The 27089-nt window shown below is 50.2% G+C and overlaps 3 protein-coding genes across 3 annotated transcripts; 1 reads left to right on the top strand and 2 right to left on the bottom strand.

The window, feature by feature from the left end:
- Positions 1-8885: 8885 nt before the first annotated feature.
- On the top strand, positions 8886-10793 carry LOC109774366 (uncharacterized). The gene is made up of 4 exons (XM_040388472.3): positions 8886-9085; positions 9318-9385; positions 9498-10091; positions 10183-10793. Exons 1-4 carry the CDS (start codon positions 8983-8985, stop codon positions 10462-10464), a joined length of 1047 nt encoding a protein of 348 aa, XP_040244406.1. The 5' UTR covers positions 8886-8982; the 3' UTR covers positions 10465-10793.
- A 6082-nt stretch (positions 10794-16875) lies between these two features.
- LOC109774361 (U11/U12 small nuclear ribonucleoprotein 35 kDa protein) lies at positions 16876-20143 on the bottom strand. Its single transcript, XM_020333074.4, has 8 exons — positions 19793-20143; positions 19567-19664; positions 19407-19458; positions 18945-19015; positions 18760-18850; positions 18602-18677; positions 18401-18479; positions 16876-17879 (listed from the first exon to the last, which is right to left on the bottom strand). Exons 1-8 carry the CDS (start codon positions 19938-19940, stop codon positions 17235-17237), a joined length of 1260 nt encoding a protein of 419 aa, XP_020188663.1. The 5' UTR covers positions 19941-20143; the 3' UTR covers positions 16876-17234.
- A 258-nt stretch (positions 20144-20401) lies between these two features.
- LOC109774362 (PTI1-like tyrosine-protein kinase 3) lies at positions 20402-25385 on the bottom strand. Its single transcript, XM_020333075.4, has 8 exons — positions 24949-25385; positions 23553-23688; positions 22643-22878; positions 22378-22504; positions 21977-22250; positions 21496-21628; positions 21042-21128; positions 20402-20921 (listed from the first exon to the last, which is right to left on the bottom strand). Exons 2-8 carry the CDS (start codon positions 23638-23640, stop codon positions 20772-20774), a joined length of 1095 nt encoding a protein of 364 aa, XP_020188664.1. The 5' UTR covers positions 23641-23688; positions 24949-25385; the 3' UTR covers positions 20402-20771.
- Between the last annotated feature and the right edge of the window lie 1704 nt (positions 25386-27089).

The following is a 27089-nucleotide window of genomic DNA, read 5'->3' as shown; positions in this document are numbered from 1 at the left end:
GGACGGCTCGGAGATACGTTTCTGGGAGGACAAGTGGCTTGGAAATACCACTCTCCGAGAACAGTACCCAGCCTTGTACCGCATTGTACGTGATAAGAATGATACTCTTGCGCATGTGATGACCACTTCCCCACCAGATATATCATTTTGGAGGGATTTGGTTGGGCCATGTCTTGTGTCATGGCAACATCTTCTATCTCGTTTGGATTCGATTAACTTGACACAAGGGCGGGATGTGTTTTGCTGGAATCTTACTACATATGGGTCCTTCACAGTTGACTCTATGTATCGTGCACTATCGCACACAGAGATTCCAGTGGCCAATAATAAACAAATCTGGAAACCGAAGATGCCACTAAAAGTTAAGATTTTCATGTGGTATCTTCGGAGAGGAGTTGTGCTAACTAAAGACAACCTCGCTCGACGCAACTGGAAAGGAAGCAGGAAATGTAGTTTTTGTACTCATGACGAGACAATCAAACATCTCTTCTTTCAATGCAAGTTTGCGCGTTCTACATGGTCAATTATCCAAATAGCATCAAATTTGTATCCACCAACAAATGTTACCAATATATATGGTCACCGGCTTGATGGAATACCAAATACTTTTAGTACGCTAATACGGGTGAGAGCGTCTGCCTTACTATGGTCGCTTTGGCTATGTAGAAATGATTGTGTTTTGAATGGCAAAATATCTTCTCCTATGCAGGTTATTTACCATTGTACGCACTGGCTTCGTATGTGGTATACTCTGCATCGAACTGAGTACCAATCGCTGTTCAAGGCGGTGTGTATGCGGTTGGAGCGGGTGGTCAGGAAGATTTTTACCCAACATGGGTGGCAGCATAATCTCCGAATCGGTCCACCTTCTCCGTCGACATAGGCATAGTTTCGGCCTCATATGGCTTTACTGTTGCCACTTCGTCGTTTTTATATTTTTTGTCAGACTGTTTGTTTGATGGCTGTGTGCATCTTAGATATGCAGAGGCCGGGTGTCGCTCTTTATGCTTTTGTATCCGCTCGATGCTACATTTTGAGCTAATAAAAGCGCCCTTTATCGAAAAATCTCACTACAATAAAGTATGGGACCACTAGATCCCAAGAGCATTCTTATTTTCCTCTATAATTATTCGCATGCTTACTCCTGACAAGTGGGGCTCACACTTATCATTGTGAGATAGAGAGAACTAACATGTGGGTCTAAGGTATTTTTGTCATATAACATGGCCAACGGGTTTGACCTGACAATACAATGTCTAATGGCATTTTTTAGCAAACATCTAACGGAACAATGACATTTTTTAGATATCTAATGTTATTTTTGAGCAAGCATCTCACATAATGATAGCATTTTTGAGTAGTTGTGACTTTAATTGGTAAAACTGAGTAGTGGGACACAACAAGTGGCATAAATTATAAAGCCCTTGTTTTTTTCTAGAACCTACTGAGTAATAAGGGCATCTCCAACGGCGACCCGCATATTTCCTCCTGCATCCGTCCGCGGACACGGATGCGGGAGGCCACCATCCAACGCTGCTCGCACGCATTTCAACAACAATGCGAACTAAACGGACGAAATTCGTCCAAACACTACTAGATTTCATATAAACATGTTGTATTTCATTATATTTACATCAACTAAGCGGTGCTCGTCCGGCTCTGGATGTATAAGTAATACACCTAATCTATGATCGTCGGGGCCTATTCCCTGTGTCCTGCCATGAGCCCCGAGAACTGAAGCTTTGCCTTCTCCAGTTCCGTCTCGGCATCTTCAGCCGGGCGTCCCGCTTCAAAGGCAGAGGCAGTGAGAGGTCACATCCGTCCTAAGCCGCCTTCGATGTGGAGCGGTGCACTCTACAGTGGCATGAATGTGGGTAGCTAGACGACCGGCGGGAAGCGTGTGCGGGTCGGGGAGGGGTTTTTGGTGGCCAGGACTATCAAAAGAGGGCTTGGGAGCGGTTCGGACTCCCGCACAACTCCCCATGTTTTTCTCCAGTTTGCGGGAGAAAACGCGTTCGGACAGTGCCACAGATTGATACAAGGCCGCATTGGATGGCATTTACGATCTGGACAGCCCGAAGATTTGAGTATCGGCATTGAAGATGACGTAAAAGATCGTCAACTCCATGCATGCTCACTGGCACAAATGGCATGTCGTCACATGTGGATAAACTCGCTGGCTGGTGCAGAGTGCACCAAGGACGGTCAGTAGTTGTTGATGACGTGCGGCACATGAAGGGCCCCAAGGTGTACGTGGCAGGAACATGATTAGGTTCCGGCCTTCTCTGTTGTCGTGGACTCGCTGACTCCAGTGTGGAGGAGAAGCTGATCGCCGAGGGTGTTGACGGCGATCGAATCTCAGGCAAGTAACATACCGATGACAAAGGGAATGACGTATGTTGTTATGCGGTTTGACCGATAAAGATCTTTGTAGAATATGTAGGAGCCAATATGAGCATCCAGGTTCCGCTATTGGTTATTGACCGGAGATGTGTCTCGGTCATGTCTACATAGTTCTCGAACCCGTAGGGTCCGCACGCTTAACGTTCGATGACGATTTGTATTATGAGTTATGTGTTTTGGTGACCGAGTTTGTTCGGAGTCCCGGATGAGATCACGAACATGACGAAGAGTCTCGAAATGGTCGAGAGGTAAAGATTGATATATTGGACGAAGGTATTCGAACACTGGAAAGGTTTCGGGACGTTCCAGATATTTATCGAGGAACCGAGGGGTTACTGGAACCCCCCGGGGAAGTTATGGGCCTTAATGGGCCATAAGGGAGTAGGAGAGGCAGCCACAGGAGGTGCCCCCCCAAAGCCCAATCCGAATTGGACAAAGGGGAGGGGGCGCGGCCCCCTCTTTCCTCTCCCTCTCCCTCTCCTTCCCTCTTTCCCCCTCTTGGAATAGGAAAGGGATTCCAACTAGGATTGAAGGAAATATGCCCTAGAGGCAATAATAAAGTTATTATTTATTTCCTTATGTCATGATAAATGTTTATTATTCATGCTAGAATTGTATTAACCGGAAACATAATACTTGTGTGAATACATAGACAAACAGAGTGTCACTAGTATGCCTCTACTTGACTAGCTCGTTGATCAAAGATGGTTATGTTTCCTAGCCATAGACATGAGTTGTCATTTGATTAACGTGATCACATCATTAGGAGAATGATGTGATTGACTTGACCCATTCCGTTAGCTTAGCACTCGATCGTTTAGTATGTTGCTATTGCTTTCTTCATGACTTATACATGTTCCTATGACTATGAGATTATGCAACTCCCGTTTACCGGAGGAACACTTTGTGTGATACCAAACGTCACAACGTAATTGGGTGATTATAAAGGTGCTCTACAGGTGTCTCCAAAGGTACTTGTTGGGTTGGCGTATTTCGAGATTAGGATTTGTCACTCCGATTGTCGGAGAGGTATCTCTGGGCCCACTCAGTAATACACATCACTACAAGCCTTGCAAGCATTGTAACTAATGAGTTAGTTGCGGGATGATGTATTACGGAACGAGTAAAGAGACTTGCCGGTAACGAGATTGAACTAGGTATCAAGATACCGACGATCGAATCTCGGGCAAGTAACATACCGATGACAAAGGGAACAACGTATGTTGTTATGCGGTCTGACCGATAAAGATCTTCGTAGAATATGTGGGAGCCAATATGAGCATCCAGGTTCCGCTATTGGTTATTGACCGGAGAGGTGTCTCGGTCATGTCTACATAGTTCTCGAACCCGTAGGGTCCGCACGCTTAACGTTACGATGACAATTATATTATGAGTTTATATGTTTTGATGTACCAAAGGTTGTTCGGAGTCCGGGATGTGATCACGGACATAACGAGGAGTCTCGAAATGGTCGAGACATAAAGATTGATATATTGGAAGCCTATGTTTGGATATCGGAAGTGTTCCGGGTGAAATCGGGATTTTTTCGGAGTACCGGGAGGTTACCGGAACCCCCCGGTAACTTAATGGGCCTTAGTGGGCCTAGGTGGAAGAGAGGAGAGGAGGCCAGGGCAGGGCCGCACGCCCTCCCCCCAGTCCGAATAGGACAAGGAGAGGGGGGCGGCGCCCCCCTTTCCTTCCTCCCCTCCACCTCTTCCCCCTCTCTCTCCTAGTCCAACATGGAAAAGGGGGGAGTCCTACTCCCGATAGGAGTAGGACTCCTCCTGGCGCGCCTCTCCCCTTTGGCCGGCCGAACCCCCCTTGCTCCTTTATATACGGGGGCAGGGGGCACCTCTAGACACACAATTGATCATTGATCTCTTAGCCGTGTGCGGTGCTCCCCTCCACCATATTACACCATCATTGTCACCACGCCGTCGTGCTGACGAAACTCTCCCTCAACACTCGGCTGGATCGGAGTTCGAGGGACGTCATCGAGCTGAACGTGTGCTGAACTCGGAGGTGTCGTGCGTTCGGTACTTGATCGGTCGGATCGTGAAGACGTACGACTACATCAACCGCGTTGTGTTAACGCTTCCGCTTTCGGTCTACGAGGGTACGTGGACAACACTCTCCCCTCTCGTTGCTATGCATCACCATGATCTTGCGTGTGCGTAGGAATTTTTTTGAAATTACTACGTTCCCAACAGGGAATCCTAGTTGGACTCCCCCTGGCGCGCCCCCTCATGGCCACCGGCCTCCTCTCTCTTCTCCTTTATTTACGGGGGTGGGGGGCACCCCAAAGGCACATCAGATATTCTCTTAGCCGTGTGCGGTGCCCCCTCCATAGTTTACACCTCCGGTCATATTGTCGTAGTGCTTGGGCGAAGCCCTGCGCGGATCACATCACCAACACCGTCGCCACGCCGTCGTGCTGACGGAACTCTCCCTCGACCCTCTGCTGGATCAAGAGTTCGAGGGACGTCATCGAGCTGAATGTGTGCTGAACTCGGAGGTGCCGTACGTTCGGTACTAGATCGGTTGGATCGTGAAGACGTTCGACTACATCAACCGCGTTAACCTAACGCTTCCGCTTTCGTTCTACGAGGGTACGTGGACACACTCTCCCCCTCTCGTTGCTACGCATCTCCTAGGTCGATCTTGCGTGAGCGTAGGAATTTTTTTAAAATTGCGTGCTACGTTCCCCAACACGTGCAGCGGGCAGCGCCCTCGACAGGCGCACCGCTTCAGTGGCGAAGGCAATGAGAGGTCGCGTTCGCCCTGAGCCGCCTTCGATGTGGAGCGGCGCGCTCTACAAGGGCATGAATACGGTCAGCTGGACGACTGGCGGGAAGCGTGTGCGGGCTGGGGAGGGTTTTTTGGTGCGCCAGGACGATCAAAAGAGGGCTTGGGAGCTCTCCGAACTTCCGCACATCTCCCCATGTTTTTCTCCAGTTTACGGGAGAAAACGCGTCCGCACAGTGCCACGGACCTATATAAGACCATGTTGGATGGCTTTTACGGTCCGGACAACCGGAAGATTTGAGGTTCGATGTTGGAGATGACCTAGAGATCGTCAACTCCATGCATGCTCCCTGCACTTGGCCAGCACAAATGGCATGTTGCCACATGTGGATAAACTCGCTGGCTGGTGCACCGTGCACCCAGGACAGTCTGTAGTTGTTGATGACGTGCGGCACATGAAGGGCCCCAAGGTGTACGTGGCAGGAACAGGATTCAGTTCTGGCCTTCTCTGTTCCCGTGGACTCGCTGACTCAGATGTGGAGGAGGAGCTGATCGCCCAGGGTGTGCGGACGGCCCTCTTCAAGGTAATCGATCGCTTGCTAAATCCTTTGTACTGACTGATCCTTTGCTGGGTGCCTGGGTGTAGAAAACTGAACAATTGTTTGTGTTGTAAAAAAAAAACTGGCACAGTTTCAGCTAAATATTCAGAACTGTAGAACAAATTCAGAACAAGCAGAGAGACAGACAAGAACATACATACAGCACTATTGATCGATGGCTTTCTATACTTTTGTGAGCAATTTTTATCGCTTTGGGTGGTAGTTACAAATGCCAGAAGAGTAATGCGCATAGTTGATTGGTGGTGTGAACTCCGGGTCACTCGGACGAGCACATCAGCCACAAATAATGTTCAAAGCATGGGAAGTGACTGAATGTTGGGTTCATAACACAAGAAGTTCATCAAATTCAGTTCAGTTGCAACCAATCAGGAGTAGTATACACAAGAAGTGTTCCATGGAGCAAATGCAAGCGCGGGTGCAAGTCTGCAGCAAATGTGTAGAAACAAGCGCGGGTGCAAGTCTGCAAAAAATCAGGAATTGATGCTGAATTTTTGCAGAGTAGTCGATCAAAGGTGTGTAGTCAAATGCTGTAAGAGCATCTCCAGCCGCGTCCCCAACAAGGCCCCCCAGGCGATTTTTCGGCCGCCGGCGCCAAAAAATCGGCCCAGTCACGCCTTCAGGGGCCCTTTTTTCGCCGGCTCGGGCCGAAATTGGCGCCGGCGGACCCAACCCGAACCCGGCGCGCTGGGGGCGCTCGGGGGCGCCGGGCGAATCGTTTTTGGCGCGAAAGCGCCGCGGACCAGCCGCGTCAGCGACACCGCCCGCCTCGTCTTCTTCCGACGCCTCGGTTTCCCGCGGGGAATCAATGGCAAGGCTGCCGCCATTGATTCCTCACGGGCGGCGCGTTCACGGGGCGGCGCGCCGACGCCTCCCCTCCCTCGGACGCGTACACACGGACGCGGCGCGGCTATATATGTCCTCGCTCGCCTGTGATGAGTGCCACCTCTCCCGAGCGCCGCCGCCGAGCTCTTCTCCCCCAGCCCTCCCTCTCCCGAGCGCCGCCGCCGATCTCTTCTCCCCCAGCCACTCCATCTCCCGAGCGCCGCCGCCGATCTCTTCTCCCCAGCCACTCCATCTCCCCGATGGCCGAGCGTTTCCCCGGAGACGAGGCGGCGGCCAACGGCTTCGGCCGCCTTTCGCTCCGCGAACAGGAGTCCTGGCTCCTGTTCCAGGCGAACATCCCGGCGCCGCCGGACATGCGCGCCGGGCCGATGGGCTGGAGGCTCAGCAATGGGGGGTGCCCATTCCCCCGTTGCCCGACGCCGTGGCCAAACCATCCTACTTCGCCGACGAGGTCGAGATCGTGCGCGCCTCCCTCACCGACGCCGAGCTCTCCCTCCCCCAGTACGCCGCCGACAACCACGCGGCTTGGGCGGCGTACTTCGAGCGCCGCCAGCAGCAGCGGCTGGCGTCCACCAACGGGGCGCCGGTGGTCGGCGGCGTGAAGAACAGCGAGGGGCGCCACCTGTGGTGGGGCGCCCCCGGCCGCACACTTGAGGGCGTGCTAACGCACCTCGAGGGCGGCAATAACCCGCCGTTGGCGTACCCCCCGGCGAGGGTGGCTGCCCCGGCGCACCGCCGATGCGACGGGCAATGGGCGCCAAGGAGGTTCGGCGCGTCCTCCTCCTCTTCCTCCTCCCGCTCCTCCTCCCACTCCTCCGGCACTCCGACGCTGCTCGACGTCAAGGCCGAGCCCGGCATCGTCATCAACGAGGGCGGCCGGCGCGCCTCCTCGTCGGCTCCTCCTCCGCGCTTCGTCAAGCCAAAGACGGAGCCGGGGCTGGCGCCGGTGAAGACGGAGCACGGCGAGGTCGAGCTCGACGACGACGCGGCCCTTGAATGGGCACGCCAGGACTCCATCAAGATGGCGACGGAGCGCCAGCGCGCCGCCCTGCGGCGCTTCGAGCAGCGCCGCCGAGGCCGCGACGAAGGAGGAGTCGTCATCATCGACGACAGCGACGACGACGACGACCCGCCGCCGCCGTCACCAGCCGGGGAGGGGTCCAGCAGGGGCGCCCGAGTCAAGGAGGAGAAGGCCGACGATGGCGGCGACGACGGCGACTTCTCGGCCTTCAACAAGTTTTTTCTTGATTAGTTTTTATATGTAATGGCGACTACTCGACTTAAATCCGCAAATATAAGCCCAAATTTACCGAAATTTGGCGTGTTTTAGTCGAACTTTACGTAAATTTGCTACACAATTTTTTTTCCCGCGCCTGGGGCCGGCCCTGGGGCCGCGGCTGGGGGCCAACTCGCCCAGGCCCATTTTTTTCGCCGGATCACCCCAGGCGGCGATTTTAGGCGCCCCCTTGGGGGGCAACGGCTGGAGATGCTCTAACAGTCCATAGCCTGAAACCAACATCCATAGCATGACGCAGCAGCTGTGGACCGACAAGTACTGTAAAAGTTAGCGATCTTGAGCTCACCATGCCACAACTTTGCTTTCCAGAACTGACAAGGATGCCACGCGATAAAGTGTTGTACTCCATCTGTTCCTAAATATTTGTCTTTCTGGTCATTTCAAATGGACTACCACATACTGATGTATGTAGATATATTTTAGAGTATAGATTCACTTATTTTGCTTCGTATGCGGTCACTTGTTCAAATATCTAGAAAGACAAATATTTATGAACGGAAGGAGTAGAAACTAGTCTTAGAAATCCTCACCAGTAGCAACAAAATTCTCACTGAAGCAAACCCAAAAATGTAGAAGAACGGAACAGGAACTGGAAAAGAGAGATGTGATGCTCTGTACTTCTGTTGCTATGGGCATGGAAATCGCAGATAGCATGACCTTTTTCCTGTTGCTTCCTAGCTCAATATACAGGCGCCGTTGTTCTCTGAATAAATAAAAATGTTTGCGCTTTGTAAACTGATTTTGTATATAGTTGGTGCATCTTCTTGAGCCAACTTTTACAAACACAGAGCTGCAGAAGACAGAGCTGATCTCTGAAACTAAACCAAAAAAAAAAATAGTTTGGGTGGTAATTTTCACCGGTTGATGAATAGAAGGGGGTTGAAGTGAATTTTGAGAGCATGTTTGAGCTGGCATGCAAAGTGTACAAGAACAGAGCAGGCACGTGCCCTTCACTTCCCTTCCTCACTCCTCGGCCTCCTCCTTCTCCCACTCACTCACTCACGCGCGCGCACAGAGAGCTAGCCAAAGGAAGGGAAGAGGAACTGCCATTTCAGGAAAGGAAGAGGGGGATCCATGGCCGCCGGAGACGTCGCGACGGTGTTCCTCGAGATGAGCCTCGGCACCCGCCTCGCCGTCTCCTTCCCCGCCCCGTCCACCACCGTCGCCGACCTCAAGCGTACGCATCCCTTTTCTTTGAGCTCTTCTTGGTTGTCTACTTGGCTGGCCGGCTCGCTTCAGGATGCGATGAACAAGTCCACCTGCCTCAAGAACAGATCTTGGCATTTTGCTTCATTCTCTTGGTTTCAAATCGAGTCAAAATCAATTCGGACAAAACCCCAATCTTCATTTATTTTTGTTTGCGGGGAAAAACCCCAATCTTGATTTAATTGCCTTTTTCGGATTACCAGGCAGAGTGAGCCATGAGCACGCCGCATGTTTCCCCCACCTTGGCCAGATCGCCGTCCAATCCATCAAGGTATGGACGCGCGCATCACTGTCCAATTCATCAACGAATTTGGCTGATCCATCAACTTTAACATGGCCGCTGTCGCTGATCAATGTTGCTGCTCTGCTGCTGCCTTGAGCAGATCGAGCACGGAGGGTCGTGGTTCCACCTCGCCGACTCCATGGCCGTCCGGGACGCTTTCCTGTTCCAAGGGATCAACGAACGCTGGCACCTGCAGGTGGACGCATCTCCGCAAGTTGACCAAGGGATGGTCACCCAGCAGGGGCACAGCGGCGGCGCAGACTCTGCAAATCACTCTGCACCTGCGCCTGGTCGTGGCCATGGATGCGGGGGGTCGTCGAGCAGGAGGTGCGGCAAGGCATCAAGCTCTGATGAGATGCTGCCTGATCAGGCTGAAGTTGAAGTTGAAGCTGAAAGGGAGCAACCATTGACAGGCAAGGGCGAAGGAAGCAGCAACGGGGCAGAACAAGACAGAGAGCAGGGGGCATGGGGAAGAAGGCTGCGGCCGAGGACTCAAGCTGGTAAAACACCAATTACTTTGTCAAGCGGCAGCAGCTCAGAGTCGGAGGAAATGGACACCAACACCGTCGGCGGCGGCAGCAGCAGCAGCTCGGAGTCGGAGGAGATGGACAACAACACCGTCGACGCGCCGGCGCCGCAGTTCGTCGTCGAGCTCAAGAAATGCCACTTTGTGAAGCAGAATGGGCAGTACCTGGTGAGCGTCTCTTCACTCTACTCGATCCCACGCGCACTTTCGTTCTTCTGAGTTCTGACTAACTGCTTCCGCATCCGATCGACGCATGCAGAACGTGCCCATGGAGTTCGGCGTTGTGCACCGGTACACCGAGAAGAAGAAGGTGCTGCTGCGGATGGGGGGCGAGTCGTGGGCCGTCAACCTCAAGCACGGCCTCACGCCCACCGGCAGGCCCCGCACGTCCCTCCGGTACGGGTGGCAGCAGTTCCGCGTCGACAACCGCCTCCGCGTGGGCGAGACCTGCTTCTTCCGAGCCCTCCCCGGGGACGACGACGGCGACCACCATGTGCTCAAGGTGGAGGTGCGCAGGCTAGACGGCAGCTACGCAACCTGATGTGCCTCCATTCATCCGTTGCCATCTTAAATTAGAATGCAATGCATTGCACCGTACGACGTAGTAGCCCAAGATTAATATGGACGTTGCTACATGTGTTTCGCTTGGATATGCATGCTACTTTCTATCAACTTTTCTATTTCCCTAATTGTTAGATTCGTATGATAATCTGTTGTGCTGGCTATCTGTACGTGGAACCTAAAAATGTATTGTGCTAGCTTGCTAGCTTCTATCCATGGAGCCTGAAGAATGTATTGTGCTTCCATAGAATGCTTTGTGACAATGCATTGTGAATTTGTGATAGCTTCAATGTGTAGCTAGAATATGAAGATGGCCCTGTTTGGATACTCTAACACAGTTAGAGATAGAGTTATTTTCTAACCCACTCTAACTCAAATAAGCACATCTCCATTGGGATAGTTGGGTTAGATGGAACTAACCCACTCTAACCCTACTTGTTTGGATACTTTTGGGTTATTTAAGCCCCCAACTAACCCAACCTAGCTCTAACCCCATGATCCAAACAGGGCCGATGTGATCTCACCTTCTGCCTCTCTATCATGTCTATGCCATTTTTTTAATGGTGATTCTGAACTGTTGTAGTTCACGAATATGAAGTTGACTAATACTACATACCAAGATTGCCACCGCCCCCAGCGTCGCCCCCTCTCGGGCGACTCGGGCGGGGACGAAACCCTAGCCGCCGTACTCCATACCAAGATTGCCACCGTCACCGCATCGCCCCCGCTCGGGGCGGGGATGAAACCCTAGCCGTCGGGGCCTCCCCTTCCTTCCCTCCCTCCCTCCGCCGCCGCCGAAGGACGCCGCCGGCCTATAGCCTGGGGGCTGACGGCGGTGGCGGGGGGCTCCCTATCTCCTGCGCCATGGGGATGGTGCGGAGCCCCGCAGCGTGAGGAGGCACGACCAATCTGGCCTTGGTGGTGCGACGGGCGTCCCTGCCTTAACTGGCAGCGGCGCGACGGCCGGCTCTGCCTCAGGCGGCGATGGCTGCGGGCGCGGCGACCAGCCTTGCTTCGGGCAGCGGCGTTGGCTACGTTCGGCGTCGGCTACCGGATCTGCGGCGACGGGCCATCTGACCCCGGATCGGCGGCGGCGGCATGGAGGGCCTGGTGGACGAGTCGGCGCCATGCATGGTCTGGCCTCCGGACAGATCTGATCTGGCCGGTGCGGCCTACTCGCTGCGTGGCGGCTCAGATCGGTGGCGACCCTTGCACACAATGCTTGATGGAGGTTTGTCGAGCGGATCCGGGTGAAAACCTTGTTCTCGGCTTGTTGCCAAGACCAGCGATGGCGGCATTCTTTTGTGTAGTTATCTTCTTGAAGGCATCGCCATGGAGAAGCTCCAGACCTATATCCGCTACCTTCGGGGGAAACCCTAGATCCGTAGATTGGATGATGGCGGCGCTCTGGTATCGTTTCTCCCATGGGGGCGTCATTCTTAGAGGTGTACACAGGCTCAAGGGACCAGTGGATGGCTTGGTGGAGCGGTGCTTCATCTTACACATTGATGGCGGCGGATCTCGACGGCGTGGCGCAGTGGAGATTCGGTGTCCGATGCGCGGAGATGGACTCGCGCAGGAGGAGGACACTGTCTGGCGTCATGGTGTCGTCCATGGCAGAGAGGTATGGCAAGGTCGGTGTGTTAGTTTCTGCTCTGAAGATAAATTGGTGGAAGACGGCAGCGACGACACATGAGAGTGCGTTGGACCGGTCTGTACCCCAAACCCAGTATGTGGCTAAGGTTGGGGCCTCCGGCTTTAGATGTTAGGCTTTTTTGCGGTGTCCGTTTGGTATTAGGCTCGGACTATCGGCACCCCTTCGTCAAATGAATAGGAATAGCGATAGTTGTTGCGAAGATGGTGGCTTGAGACTACCTAATATACTACTTTGTAAGGTCTTTATGAATAATCAATAAAATGGCTGCATGAATCGCCCAGATGCAGAGGCCAAGATAATCCTCCTTTAAAAAAAAATGAATCAGGAAGTTGCTAGCTCTCCGTGAAGGCGAATAGTTCACCAACAGTGGAAGTATAAATGGTGTTTGCACATCTTTGCATTTGTGCATGCCTAAAGACGGGAGGAATTTATAATTTTGGCAACAAACTGCAGACGATTGAGTGTTACTTTGTTGCTTTGTGCAAAATTAGGAAGAATTCAACCTACGATGATAAAATTACATATGAACATTTCACAACCCATATGCCCATCCCTTGATGAATTCAAACCTAGCCACTAGAATTTTTTTTGACATGACCTATGCTTAACTTTGGACTTCTGAATCGCATAGCAATTGGATCATAAGTAAAAAGACTGAATTGCATAATTGACATCTCAAAGAGATTTTTGTTTGCACCAACAAGGGAAAATATAAATGTTGTATCAGCTACCCTGAGCCCGTGACAACGGCCGGGTCGGCAAATAGGAACGTCACATTGCCGGTGTGCAATGTGTCCAGCGTGCCGCATGAAAATACAAACTTATAGGAAACGCAACCGCCTTAACCAAAAGACCGAAACACCCTGATTCGCACAAGACGAGAGGCGGCCTGACCTCTCGGGTCTGTTGCCTGGCCACAACCCAAGACGGCTCGCATGGAGGAAATAACCCGGCACGCCGTGAATGAGGCTGCACCCTCCCGTACACCGGTGAGACCAATGAGTACTGATAGGCAGGGCCCGCGCGTGAGCCGGCGACGCAATCTTCGACTAGCGCAGGAAAACCAGCCCGGTAGAGGTGACCGCGTGCAAGCCCGACAGGTGGGTCCAGCCTCGCCATCGTGCGTGGGCGAACCCATGACATGATAGTGGCCCAGGGCGCCCCCCGCGGGCACCCGCGTCATGGACCCTCGAGGCACATCGCTGGGGGTACGCTGCCCGGACAGATCAAGCGGCACGGAGAGTCCCCCGAGAGGCACCCGTAGCACACCACCATGCAACGAACAGTGCGGAGAGCCCCAGGGAGGCACCCGCGGCACACCACCTCACAACGAACGGTGCGGAGGGTACTCTTGCCAGCAAATGCCCTCGGGAGGCGGGTACTCCAGCATTCTTTATAGGAGTAATGAGCAATACAAATTGCCTAATAAAGATTAAGCTCGTGTTGCACAAACACTAGACGAAGTGACGCTAGTTATATTGCACTTGTGGGCACGATTCGCTACTTGGCACCAACCTATACATACAAGCATAATGTTTCCTTTCCAAATATTCTATGTATATCTTTTGATGCCCAACTCTTTGCTTATAAGCTTTGATCTTTTTTGTTTTTTTGTTTTTTTGCACTTCCTCTTCCTTTCCACTATTCTTATTGAGTCTCAACCAAAGATGCAAGGCAAGTATCATAAGATATGCACATGAGTAACCTATCACACCAATGATATTATCTCAATCACTAAGATGCTCAAATTTTCGTGAAGCCTGGCAATACTTGGATAGCTAGTCTCAATAGTATGAAGGTGTACACAAAGAATGGTGGGGCTATCAATGTTAATGGCAAGGAAGGAAAATATTGTGATGGAATGGATACCTTTGTCACACTTAACCTTTCACGTAGTCGGAGGTAACCAGCCTTGCTTCTGGTTTTTGGTGTCAAAGGATGGATAGTGGTCGTCGATGTCGAGCTTCGTTGTTTTATGTAGTCGATGGAGAGCTACAATCTCCCCTTGGTGGTTTTTTTATGTAGATGGTACCCAATGGTCACTCAGGGGAAGTGTTGGTGATGAATTGGTGGCACAAGCGTGATGGTGGGTGGAGGGGTTCCGATGTCGATAAAAAACCTCCAAATTTGTTTTGTCAAATGATGTGGATACTTATGCAAGAGCCTCGGGCACATCGATAGCTTCAAAACAAGCCCAAGAACGCTCAAATCGGAGTGTAGATGAAGAAGTTATGGCCAAAACGGTGAATCAGCCGAGGCTGAAATTATTAGGGGCGGTAGTACTGGTCCTGGGGTGAAATGAAAGTACCGTTTTGTGGGGGGCAGAAGTACCGGGTGGGTGGGGGCAGTAGTACCAGTCGGGGAAGGGGAAGTACTACTCGTCGCAAAAAAAGAATCCAGATCGGAGCTCGGGGCGGAAAAACTCGATCTTGGACCCAATGGTCATCCCCATGGATTCTACACTAACACCCCAATCTCCAGATGGACCAATGATTAGAGCACGTGCAAGCGTCACACAAGAAGAAATTAACTTGCTCCTCTTTGAACTAGCTTTCACTTCACTTGAGACATGACTACTACGTAAAGCGAAGACCTTATGCATACTCAAGTACACGGGAGCGACCATGGAGAAGCTAGGGGGCAAGGCCAAGCCATGGAGGAAGAGGAATACCGAGAGGAAGAAGAGAAGGAACCAAGTCCTGAAGCAGGCGGTACTATCGACCCTCCGAGCAGTACTACCACCCCTGCTGCAAGAAGTATTGTTGCTCCCCCGGACCGTACTACCTGCCTCAGCGCCATCGAAACTTTCGCGCCTTCTACCGCTCCACTACCGTCCGACCCCCAGAACCCCCTGACTTGGAAGCGGCACTTCATTGGCATTGGCACGGAACGGAACTACCACCTATCCTCGAATTAGCAATACTTACGGCCCTACCACCGGTACTACTGGCCGACTGCTCCAATGCGAACAACCGCCATGTGGCCGTTACTACCGGCCCTGACCGCAGTACTATCGGCCAGTGGTACTACCTCCACCACCCCGGTACTATCGGCATGCCTGTGCGCAGAGTGTAGGGCCACGACCCTTGTATTCCTCTCTCGCCCCCTAGACTATAAGTTCTCCCCTCCTAGCTCAAAAAATAGGGTTAGCAAAGCATATTAGACTAAATTGAGAGATATTTGCTCCGTGTACCTCCTCCTAGAGGAACAAGACCTGCATCTTGGGAGAAGGATCTCTCAATATCACAAGACCTGCATCTTGGGAGAAGGATCTCATCATAGATCATCAAGCCCTCATCTCTCTTCGGGATCTGGTAAGAACTCTACCTTCTTACTTGTTTTCCTTTGTTGAGTGCCAGCAGATGTAAGCTTCTTGGTGGCCAGCGATCTCGCTGTGCCGGAGTAATGAGTGGAATCGTAGTGTTCGAAGCTACAAAAAAAAGGATAGCGCCGCCGCTGCCGTCCGAGTGCCCCCTTTTTAGAGATGGAGAGAGAATGAGTCAATTGTGTGACAAAAAAATTGTCGCACACACAACATTGCTCTTTTTTTTTTTACATTCAAACCCCTCATTATTCAGTGGTCACAATAGTTACATCACTGATAATAGCCGCAGGGGGCTCATCTAACCAAGTCTCGGGATTGGAAAATCTGGCTAAGCTAGCTAATTCATGGGCTATTACATTAGCTTCTCTAGGACAATGCTCATAGACTACATGAGAAAAATCCGTGGACATGTGATAACAGTCTTCGAAAACAGCTGCCTCGAGACCAGCAAACGAACCTCCTTCATGTATAGTTGTGATTACATCGGCGTTATCAGAGTTGATTATCATTCAGTTACGCCGACTGATTGAGCTAGATTCAAACCAAATCCCAGCGCCATAGGTTCTGCCATAAAAGCATCCACACAAATATCAAATTTCTCATTCATCGTTGCTATGAGGGTACCTCTATCAGGCTGGTCACAATGGGGAGGAACTTAGGAGTAACATCACACACTCCAATACAACTTTGCTTATGTGGCACATATTTAATGAAGAGAGAGGTGCTTGTGGTAACTAGCTAAGGGGGTGTTTGGTTCAGAAGTCCTAGGACTTTTTCTAGTCCCAGGGACTAATCAAAAAAGACTCTCTAGTAGAGTCTTTTTCTAGTCCTTGTAAAAAAAGTTCCTCCCGTTTGGTTCCTAGGGACTTTTTAGGGACTTTTTCTAGTCTCTGGGACTAAAAAGCCCCTGAACCAAACACCCCTAAGTTACCGGAACATCACACACTCCAAGAAACAATGAGTCTATAACCTAATAAATACATCGTTGCATGACACTACATAGATGTTTCTATCCACTATGAAGGTAGTAACATAGTCTAGGGAAGTGTGTAAGTTACTAGCTTATATTCTTGCCCATTATGACCAGCCTCATCTCTCAGTATTGCACCAATTACACCTTGAAGAGAATCCGAGTCGAAAGCGGCTTCAACATTCAATTTCACATATCCCTTGATTTTGCCTTCGGAGAGTAAGCAGCCTGAAAGTTCGCTGCTAGAGACCGGACTGAAGTGCTGATTTAGCTTGGCGTTTGGACAGCATTGTTCTTTGTGTGGCCTTTTGCATCGTCCAGAGATATAAATTTTATTCAAACGATGCCTATGTATCGATACCAAGATCTGTTAATCGCAACAAATGCTAGTACCACACTGTAGTCAGGGTCATCAAATCAAAACTATTCAAGCAACGTCTATACCAAGATCGTTTCATAAAATTGCATTGCACGCTATACTTACAGCCAGAGCCAGGGATCCAACCTGAATTACCAGAGCTAGAATTACAACTATCCCAACTGCTCAGGAACCAACTGTGGATCCTACACATACGGCGGGCGGTGTCGCCTGGCAAGACAAACACCCAACAACGGAACAGAGCCTACACATGACGGCGACAAACCTCATCAAATCAAGCGAGCAGCACGTAGGCCAGGGATCCACAAGTTTTTCACAGAACGGAAATGGCAGACATCTTACTGGCTATAATCTCGGCTCTCGGATCTCCTGGAGCGAGCATGGTCGCCGTGGCGGGAACGGCTGCTGCCGCCGTGATGCTACCTCTGCTCCCGATGAGATCGTCGACGCGGGCTGGGGCAGGCCTCGGTGGAGGTTCCTCCTCTTCTGACACTGCCATCCTCCGTGCCAGGCGACACCTCTCCTGGCTCTCGGCTCCTCCTCTGCTTGCGATGACCGCTGTTGTTGTCTTCAGCTGGGCTTCTGTGCCTGCTGTGTCTGCTGCTATCTCCAGGCTCTCGGCTTTTTCTTCGCTTGCGGCGACCTGCGTCGTCTTCAGTTGGGCTTCTCCGCCCACTGTGGCTCCTCCTGATATCCCCAGGCTCTCGGCTTCTTCTTCGCTTGCGGTGATGACCGCCGTCGTCTTCGGCTGGGCTTACATGCCTATCATAGCTGCTGATATCGCCCTGCTCTCGGTGGCTTTTTTGCTTGTGATGGTCGCCGCCGTCTCCAGTTGGGCTTCTCTGCCTGCTGTAGGTGCTTGCCTCCCTAGATGACCTTATCCTCCTTTGCGTATCTTCCCTGTGGTCATGGCTACTTTTGCGCCTGCGCGGGCTGCCTTCGTCTTCAGTTGGACTTCTCTGCCTTCTGTAGGTGCCATCAGCCCTGTCCTTGGATATTCTCCTAGGAGGTGGCGACTCTTCCCTGTCAACATTGCCTCCTTTTCGTCTAGGTGGTGGGGGAACCTGTGATGGTGGGGATTGACAGCGTTATTTCACTCCATCGCAGTAAGCAGGCATGGTATAACTGAACCATACCCCAACTACAGCACACATGAATGTAAATGTAAGGCATATCATAGGACAGCGGAACGAATAAAAATCCAGTCTGCTTTGTGAGGACACACAAATGCAATGGTTAACTTTCCAGTTTTCCTCCATGTCCTCATGCGGGTTCAATAATGACAACAATGAGTGAATATGTGGGCTAAAAGTACATACAAGAAGTATTACTCCTTTCTTCTTAATCTTTCAAGATAATAACAGTTTTACTCTCTCTTTGTAATTTTTATGCGTAAATGTTTTCTCTGGAAATATCATGAATTTGCTCTTTGCATCTTTTACCATTTAAAGATTAAATAAATTGACATGTCCACATTTCTAATAAGGTTAATCTTAGAACATTTTAGTGGTAATACCTCGCATATTTAAACAACATCCCCCTTTGGCAGTACAAGGTAAAGAGTGGCAAAGTAAATAAAAAATACCTCAAAACGTGTCATATACCGCCCCTCAGGCGGCGGTGGGATCCCGAGCTTTTTGAGTTCATCATGAGGAATAGGCCGCCTGCATTTTATAGAAGTGCACATTGTTACTACATGCCTTAAAACTCCAAAGTGCAATTCGCCAAAGTGCCACGGCTCTTCTAGCAAGAAATATTGAAATATAATAGATGCTTGGGTTCATACAAGGGAGCACGAAATGGCCTCTCTCGACCTCCAAATCGAAGCTGGCCAGACTCCTTCTTTCCTCCAAGTCCTCCTCCTATAAAAAGGCAATTCAAAGGAGCATGAAGACCATCTCAAGTATTCTGCCTTCTATATTACATTTCAGCAGGGTCACATACCTAGCCTCCTTGGTATCCATCCAGGCATAAGTTGCTGCCTATAGTAGTCTACGATCACTTCACTGCCATCAATAATGGAATGGTGTGCATCCTGGAATAGTTTCCTTTAGATTTCACATATACCTAGAATACAGTAGTAGCAAACAAACAGGCAAAGGAACTTGAAAACATTATGCAGCCAATACCTCATAGGCACGGTGCATCTCTTTGTCTGTTTCATACTCTACAAACGCATAACCGCGGGAAGCACCAGTAACTGCAAATGAATAGTATGATCAATACAAACTAGAGTTGCAGAAGGCAAGTAAATAGTACGATCAATACAAACTAAAGCCACACAATGAAGCAATGATGTTTTCTGTCTACTGGCAAGAACAGCCGAAACAACGCTGCGACATTAGCTAGCAGTTGATCTGAAAAACTGAAAACTCATGCTATATTTCTAAGATTACTAAGAATATAAAACACCCCATTCATTCTATGAGAAAGTAGCGAATTGTTCAACTATGTGCTCGCTGCAATTTCAATCGGGATGAAGTGTACTGATGCTATTTTTTCACTGGAACAGTAACATGCTCTGCAAAAGCAAGGTTCGCTCTCACTATAACACTGAAAAAAAAAATCGTGGAACAAAATGCTCAACTCACCAATATCCCGCACCAGCCGCATGCTCTTCACTTTCCCGTACCTGCCCATGGCCTGCTCGACACAGGGAACAGACGAAACAACAGCTCCGACCATCAGACAGGGAGGTCACAGCATCAAACCCAACACACCAGCAGCAAACGAGACGAGAGAGACGCGCACCTTCCGGACCGTGTCGTCGTCGGTGAGGCGGGAGAGGTGCCCGACGAAGACCGTGCAGTAGGGGTCGCCGGCGGCCTTGGGGTCCCCGAACGGATCATCTAGAGAAAGAGGGGGACAGGGGGGGAAACAGATACAGAGTGAGTGAGCCGCGCAGCGTTGATGCGCGAATGGGGGAAGAGCGGAACGGGGGGAGAGGAGGGGGAGGGGAGCGGAGAGGAGGACGCACAGAGGCCGGCGGTGGAGCAGAGGAGGGCGCGGAGGACGGCGTTGTCGTGGGGGGCGACGTCCGTGCCGTCGATGCTGCCCGCCTGGATCGGGTGGTACTTGTCCGCGTAGAACACCACGCCCGCGCTCCCGCCGACGCCGACCCTCATCTCGCCTCCGCCGCCGCCGGCCGCTACCTGCCGACCAACCTGCGCCGCCGGTGGGAGAGAGAGAGGGAGCTGGCCGCGGCTGAGGAGGAGGGCCAGGGGAAGAGATGGGCCGGACCGGACCGGACCGGATCGGCAGGTTGGCTCGGTCGGTGTAGCGGCGTGGTGTTCACAACGTGGCAACCGGACTAAAGTAGGCAGTAGGCCACCAGTTCGAACTCCAAACGAACTTCTTATTTTGGCGAGTACAAGCTGCCAAATTAAATTTACGCATGTAGTATTGCACTATCATCTCAGCAGACACCGGCATTACAACGCATCACAGGCGCACGGATGAATTCAACCCATCTACACGAGATAGATACAAAACGTAAAATTCTCGGCGATTTCTTCGGAAAATTGCCTACCCGAGAGGCCAAAAGCAGTAGTACCCATTCTCACATAATTAGGAGCAGGCAAGCAGATAACAAAAATGGACATTGGACAATAATGTCGCCATTTCTCACGCCAACTTCGAGTTCAGCAGATTATACAAATCAATGGGTGTCAGCTCAAAATCACAATGCCAAACCCAGAAACATCAAGCCACGGACCAACTACACAACCTTCCCAAGTTCCCATGTTACAGCATATATATACGACCCAGAACGCGGCTTATTAAGGTGATCGGAATGCAACAAGAGCACATCACTCGGCAGAACCACACAGCCCCGTTCTTCAACTCAGCAAAGCGACGGCGGTACTCTCGGTAAAAACAAAACAACGCACACGCCAGGACATGCGTCTTACTAGCGCTCTTTTTTTTTTACATACATCCTTGTTGAACTGGACATGTCAGGCATCTGAAGTCGTTGTGTTAGGAGCAGCGGCCGGTGGAGCTTGAGGTTTCTGCTGAAGAAGGGGCGAGAGCGCCTTGACGACGATGCTCATGCTGGGTCTGAACTCCGATTCGTACTGCACGCAGAGGGCTGCCACTGCCGCAAGCTGCATTCCACGGAAGATGAAACATTCAGTGTTCAAATATGTTTCGAGCTGTTTCTTAGCTAGTGACTGTGTAAGAGAGGGAGTGCGCAACAAAGAAGGGAGGGAAGAAGAGAGGCAGACCTTGGCAACGCCTTTTGGGGGACACTCGCCCTTCAACCTTGGGTCGATACATTGTTTCACTGTATCCTCAGTCAAGCGAGGTGTCGCCTGTGTCCACAGAAGGTAGTAGCAATCAATCAGAATATGCACATCAGACAACTTGAATAGTTTGTTATGTAAAACGATAGTACAGGAACACAAAGCAGCGCTAAATATAGTAAGCACTCTGAACAGTAAATTTTGAATCAAATTCCGCGCATTTTCAATGCTTGTTTACATGATATTGCAGTATAGTATGAGACTCTCTGAAGTTCAAACCGTTGACTATGTCGGTGTTAATGCCCTACTCTTGTTACTAATGCATGCTCTCCTTGTTTTATGTAGAACAATATTATAAATTAAGTAGTTCTCTGTACCATTAAGTTTTAGTTGGCAAAATATAGTACTTTAAGATTGTTAGGAACAAAATACGTACCCATGTAACCAGACTCTGCTGGCCTCTAGGCATTGTATGATCTACTGGTTTCCTTCCTGTTAGAAGCTCTAAAAGAACAACTCCAAAGCTATATACATCACTTTTCTGAGTTAGCTGGCCAGTCATGGCATACCTGCATTGTCAAGGAAGGGCACTTCTTAAACAAAGCAAGAAGGAATATACAGTAATAATTAACAAAAGGTAGTGCAGTGGCAGATCTGCATATAAAAAACTAAAGAACTGGTGGAACTACAGCTATTCATTCAACTATAGATCTTGCTTTAGAAATGACAGACTTGTTTAGCTATAATGAAGGTCGTCTGACTAATGCTACAATCCTATCATTGGTGCCTAACATGAAATGGAATAAACAGGTATCTTATTATAATAATTATGGGGGGATATCTCAAAATCTTGAAACAAAAAAGTGCATATATATATATATATATATAATGTGCATGTATTCAAGTTTAGTAATTACTCAGGAGCATGATAGCCGAAGGTTCCAAGGACACGGGTGGAATGCAAACGAGCAGCCATATCAGGAGACTGGTTTGAAAGATTAAAATCTGCAACTTTCGCTCTGTAGTCCTCAAATAGAAGTACATTGCTAGACCGTATGTCCCGATGGACTATCGAAGGTTGAACCTTCTCATGAAGATATGCTAGCCCTTTAGCAGCATCTATAGCAATTTTGACTCGCTGCATCCAGTCAAGTGCTGGGCCAGGCTGTGCACCAGGGACACCTTTTCTTCCTTTTGTATGGTAAACAAGCAGAAAAGACGTCAGAGTAGATCAGACCACCATGCCACATGAACTGTTTTGATCATGAGGACCTCATGAAGAAACAGGCTAACAGATTGCATAACATAGCAAGCGTACCATGCAAAATATCATGTAGAGAACCCATCGTAGCAAATTCATAGGCCACCAGACGTTGATTTCCTTCCACACAGTAGCCAAGCATTTCCACAAAATTTTCATGCTTTAATCTCGACACAATCGAGAGCTACGACCAAAAGAGGAAAATAAGTTCAAGAATAGAGGATTGCAGTTCATACAAAAAGTACTAGCAGATACCCCACAAAAAAAAAGTAATAGCAGATAAAGCTAGCATAACTAGCAAAAGATGGTTATTACTCAGTACCTGTGTCAGAAATTCGTTATCAGGCTCAGGGTCTGCTGAGGTATCAAGCTTTTTAACAGCAAGATGTTTCCCGCTGTCTAGAATAGCATAATACACTCTCCCGTACGATCCTTCACCGATCAAAGCTTTTGACCCAAAGTTGTCGGTCTTTTCTTTCAGTTCATCAAGTGACAATTCAGGTATTTCAATGGGAGGAGGTGTTTTTGTTGGATCACTTTTGGAATCAAAACCATTTCCTGTTAACCATGTGTTTTACAAACAACTTTAGGCCCCAATAACAAAAGCACGACAGGAAAACAGAGGATAACTAGAAAGCAACAGATGCACAACACAATCCCTTCTCATAAACATTCATTTATAATGAAATAAATACCTAGCCCGTACATTACAGGTAGGGTTCAGCTGCTAGGTAAGATAATCTGAAACGGTGTTGACAAATGACTATGCTGAAAATGCACTAACTTGAAGTGAAAGAGCATGGTTTCACCTTCTTATCCATGTTTCCCTCACTTGTAACATTAAAATCGTATATCCATTTTGGTGCTCATGCTAACTTGTTCTGTTACTCAATAGCAAAAGATTGTTAATACATGCTGGGTGGAGATACTACAATTTTTTTTCAACATGGATGTTAAGTTACTAGAAGAATTTATTGTTGAGGAAACACTATGTGATGTTCCAAAGCACATCCTGATATCATGGATATATTAAATAAACTGAAAGCGAACAAGATGATTCTGGAGAACCCAAAACAACTACATCCAAATCCAGTAACTAAAACTTGAGTTTGCACAAGAGTTTCAAACCCATTTCCAGGGGGTATTATGAGTATCGAACATAGGCCTCAATCAATAAGCTTGAATATAGGCTGATTAATTACGAGACAGCAGAAGACAAAAAGGAGGGGTACCTTCTTTCTCATCCGGGCTGGAAGGAAATTCATGTTCATGTTCACGATATGAAGCATGAAACTGGCTGCAACAAAACCACCGACGCATAATGACCTCCTTCTATTTTACTTCTTCCTATCTATCTGCCTCTGGTTCCTGAGAAAAAGGGGGAAATACAAGAACATTCTGGCATCAATACAAATGCTTACAAGAGTAGCAATCTCAATCAGGACACTCATAGCCAGCATGAAAATATCCGAGTGACAAAAACTATTACTCCTACATAAATTGTAGGCAATTCATGATAGGTCAAAGATTACATATGCACTGACTGGGAAATGGAGAAGAGGTTAGCATCAAGTTTTGACAATCAGTATCGCAAGTAAACACTCAGCACCGTGTTGTGCCTTTTGGTTCTTTCCACGATTTTCGATACGAACACGTGGTGAGCTGCAAGATTTTATATATCCATGTCCTAAACTCACTAACAACATGGGTCATGCTCTTTTTTGTTTCACTGTTGATTCTATGTGCAATCTCATGTCGATAGCCAAACCATGAGTGCACATTGCATGCGTTGTCATTTTCAGTTTCAGTTTCTAGCATAAGCTGATGGTGAAACAGTGCTTGCTGCAGAAACCTCAGTTAGTATCCAGCTCTGGAAGTCTGAACTGAAAGCAGAAAATGGAGGCCAAGAGAAACAGGGTAGCCAGATGGCAAAAAAAAAGCAGAGCAAGCCAGCCTAGACAGACCGCCGCAGGCAAGGCAATCTCGTGCTATTTCTGTTTGTTTCAGTTTATGCGCAACCTTATGCTGATGCGAAAAGTATGAGTGCACATTGTCTGCGTTGCCATTTCAGTTTCTACCATAAGCTGATGATGATGCCGGTGGTGCAGAAACCTCAATTACTACTGTACAATCCCAGACCGGAAGTCTGAAGTGAACGCGGGCCTGAACCAGAGACCAAGTTGGGCACCAAAGCGACTAGGTGCAAATGACGACGCCCCCCAATCCAGCATGACAAGCAGCAGCAGCAGCAGGTGAAGGCGGTAGGCTGAGTCGCGCGCGCAAGCCCCCAATCCCACGCTGACCCCGCCCAATGCGCACCGCACGGCTAAAATCCACTTGGCGCGCCCACGCACCAAATTCAGGCCAAAATCGAGCGCCATCCGCTGCCTCCTCCTGCCCCTGGAATCCCCAGAACCCCCGCCACCTCGCCTCTACTGGGACGCGGCCCGACCGACCATCTCGATTCTCACACCGGTTCACGGCTCACGGGCACGGCGCCGCCGCACCGGAAAAAATAATCTAGCGAAGCATGCGCGCACGGCAGGTCTCCCACTCCACAAACTCGCCGCGCGGAAGGAAGGACGATCTCAAGGGAATAGCCTGGGAGGGGAGGAGCAGGAGCGTCACCTGAGAGGGGTCAACCCCGAGAGGGCTGCTGGGCTGGTGACGTGCGTCGGGCCCCCGATCCGCGACCGGGCTCGGCCTCCGGCGCTCCGGCGGCTCAAGGAGGAGGAGGGGGCGAGCGGCGGCCGACGAGCTGGCAGGCGAGGCAGCTGGGGGGGGGGGGGGGGGGGGGGGGCGGAGGAAGAGAGACGAACTAGGAATTATTCGTGGTGGTGGTGGGGGTGGGGGAGGGGTTTAATTCCGATTCCGAGCCGAGTGTCGTTGGCGTGGCGTAGCAGGCAGGAGAGGAGGAGGAGACGACGAGGCGACAGCCGTCGTCGCGCGACAGCGGGGCCGCGGGGCCGCTGCTGTTCCCAGGCAGGCTAGCTAGCTACCTGGTCCTGCCGTGCCGTGCCGTGCGCGCCCGCGTTTACCCGACGCAAAACCGCCTCCACCAACCCGCGCACCCGCCGCCACCCCACCACCACCACCACCGTAGTATCCGCACCGTGTGCCGCGCCGCCGCGCCCCTTTCCTGTTGCACTTTCGGTTCGGTTTGGTTGGTTTTTTTATGAGGCGGCCGCGGAAGATGCGTTGCTTGCCCGTTGCCGCAACCACAAGCATCCGTGCGTGTCCTTAGCGGCCTAGACCCGGACCCGGGCGTGGTGTGCTACGCGTTCGCCCGTCGCGCTGGCTGATTTGGACGCGTGGGAGTTGGCGGGGGCTTTTGGTTTGGCGACTGACTCTCGGGCAGGATAGCGTCTCCGGCTCCGGTTGATAAGATTGTGTTCTTGGGTCAGCGGTGTACTTTTCGAGGAGCTGGGATGGCCAGGAAGGCCAAATTTGATAATTTTGATTTCGGGACGAAATCAAGTCACAGAATGAACTGCCCGTGAAACTATTTCATTCCCCTCACCTTTTTGTGTAGCGCCCGCCACGCCGGCGTCACACCCTACGGTGCAGCGCCTACCTCTGGGGCGTTACACTTCAGTCCACCGTGGCAGCCCTGGGCCCCGCATCAGTGGAGCGCCTATGAGCTAGGCGCCACACACTGCACTGTGATTTAGATGCCAGCCGCCCGCTCCCCCTCCCCCCACCCCACCCATTCATTCCAGGAGGAGTTACAGAACAGGCGCGCCGGCGGCTTCCTCCTCTCCCCCTCTCAATCCCCTCTCCCAAATCCTTCAGATCCGATGATTTGGTCCGTGCATTTCTTCACCAATCCATCCTAGAAGGTACTCTCCTTCGATCCCCTTCTTTCTATCCATAGAAAATATGGTATTTTAAAGATTTGGGGAATCCTTGTTTGATTTGATTAGATTTGAATCTTGCATGTATTAGAATTTTGCATGTATTACAGCCCTTGTTTGTTTGATTTGTGGAACCCTAGTTTAGTTTATTTTATTGAAAAGATATGGTTGGATACATAGATTGACATGTTATTTCTATGGAAAAGTTATTTGTATGAAGTAGGCCTAGTTTAGTTTATTTGTACTGAAATTATACTCGTATTGAGAAGAATGCTTTGGATACATATGCTTTGAATATTGCATCTAGTAGGCGTACTTTAGTTTTTTTGAATTGAAAATATAATCGTGTTGACAAGAATGCTTTGTTGAGATTGTTAGGATGGTTTGGTTTCTCGATGATCACTGGGACAAACAACATCGGTCGTACGCTATGTCGGTGGAGCAGCGGGTAATAATGAAAGTGGCCGGTGTTATGAATTTCATATTTATTTCGAACACAAATGCCCCATATGTAATTTTATGATTGGTTTGTTTATAGGAGCTTGCACCTCTGAAGCTTCGGTCTTACGGGGTCACCCTTGGATGGATGCGCTATGATGAGCGGTACACGCCGTATGTAAGGGAGACAGGACTTCTCCCTTTCATTCAGTTGGTCAGCCGGTCGACGCCACCCAACAATGCTGCAGCACTCACCGCGCTTATTGATCATTGGAGGCCGGAGACACACACTTTCCATCTTCGGACCGGGGAGATGACCGTGACGCTCCAGGATATTGCTATGATCACCGGTCTTCCTATCGATGGGAATCCTTTATGTATGAACACCGATTCTGATGGGTGGCGCGCGCAGATGCATGCCCTTATCGGCATGGTTCCTCCGGAGCCTCGGGAATCAGAAGCAGAAGACAAGAAGAA

Source organism: Aegilops tauschii, chromosome 5 (genome assembly GCF_002575655.3).
Source record: "Aegilops tauschii subsp. strangulata cultivar AL8/78 chromosome 5, Aet v6.0, whole genome shotgun sequence".
Classification (NCBI taxonomy): domain Eukaryota; kingdom Viridiplantae; phylum Streptophyta; class Magnoliopsida; order Poales; family Poaceae; genus Aegilops; species Aegilops tauschii.
The sequence above is the reverse complement of the archived record's forward strand: the minus strand, read 5'-3'. Positions and strand labels throughout refer to the sequence as shown.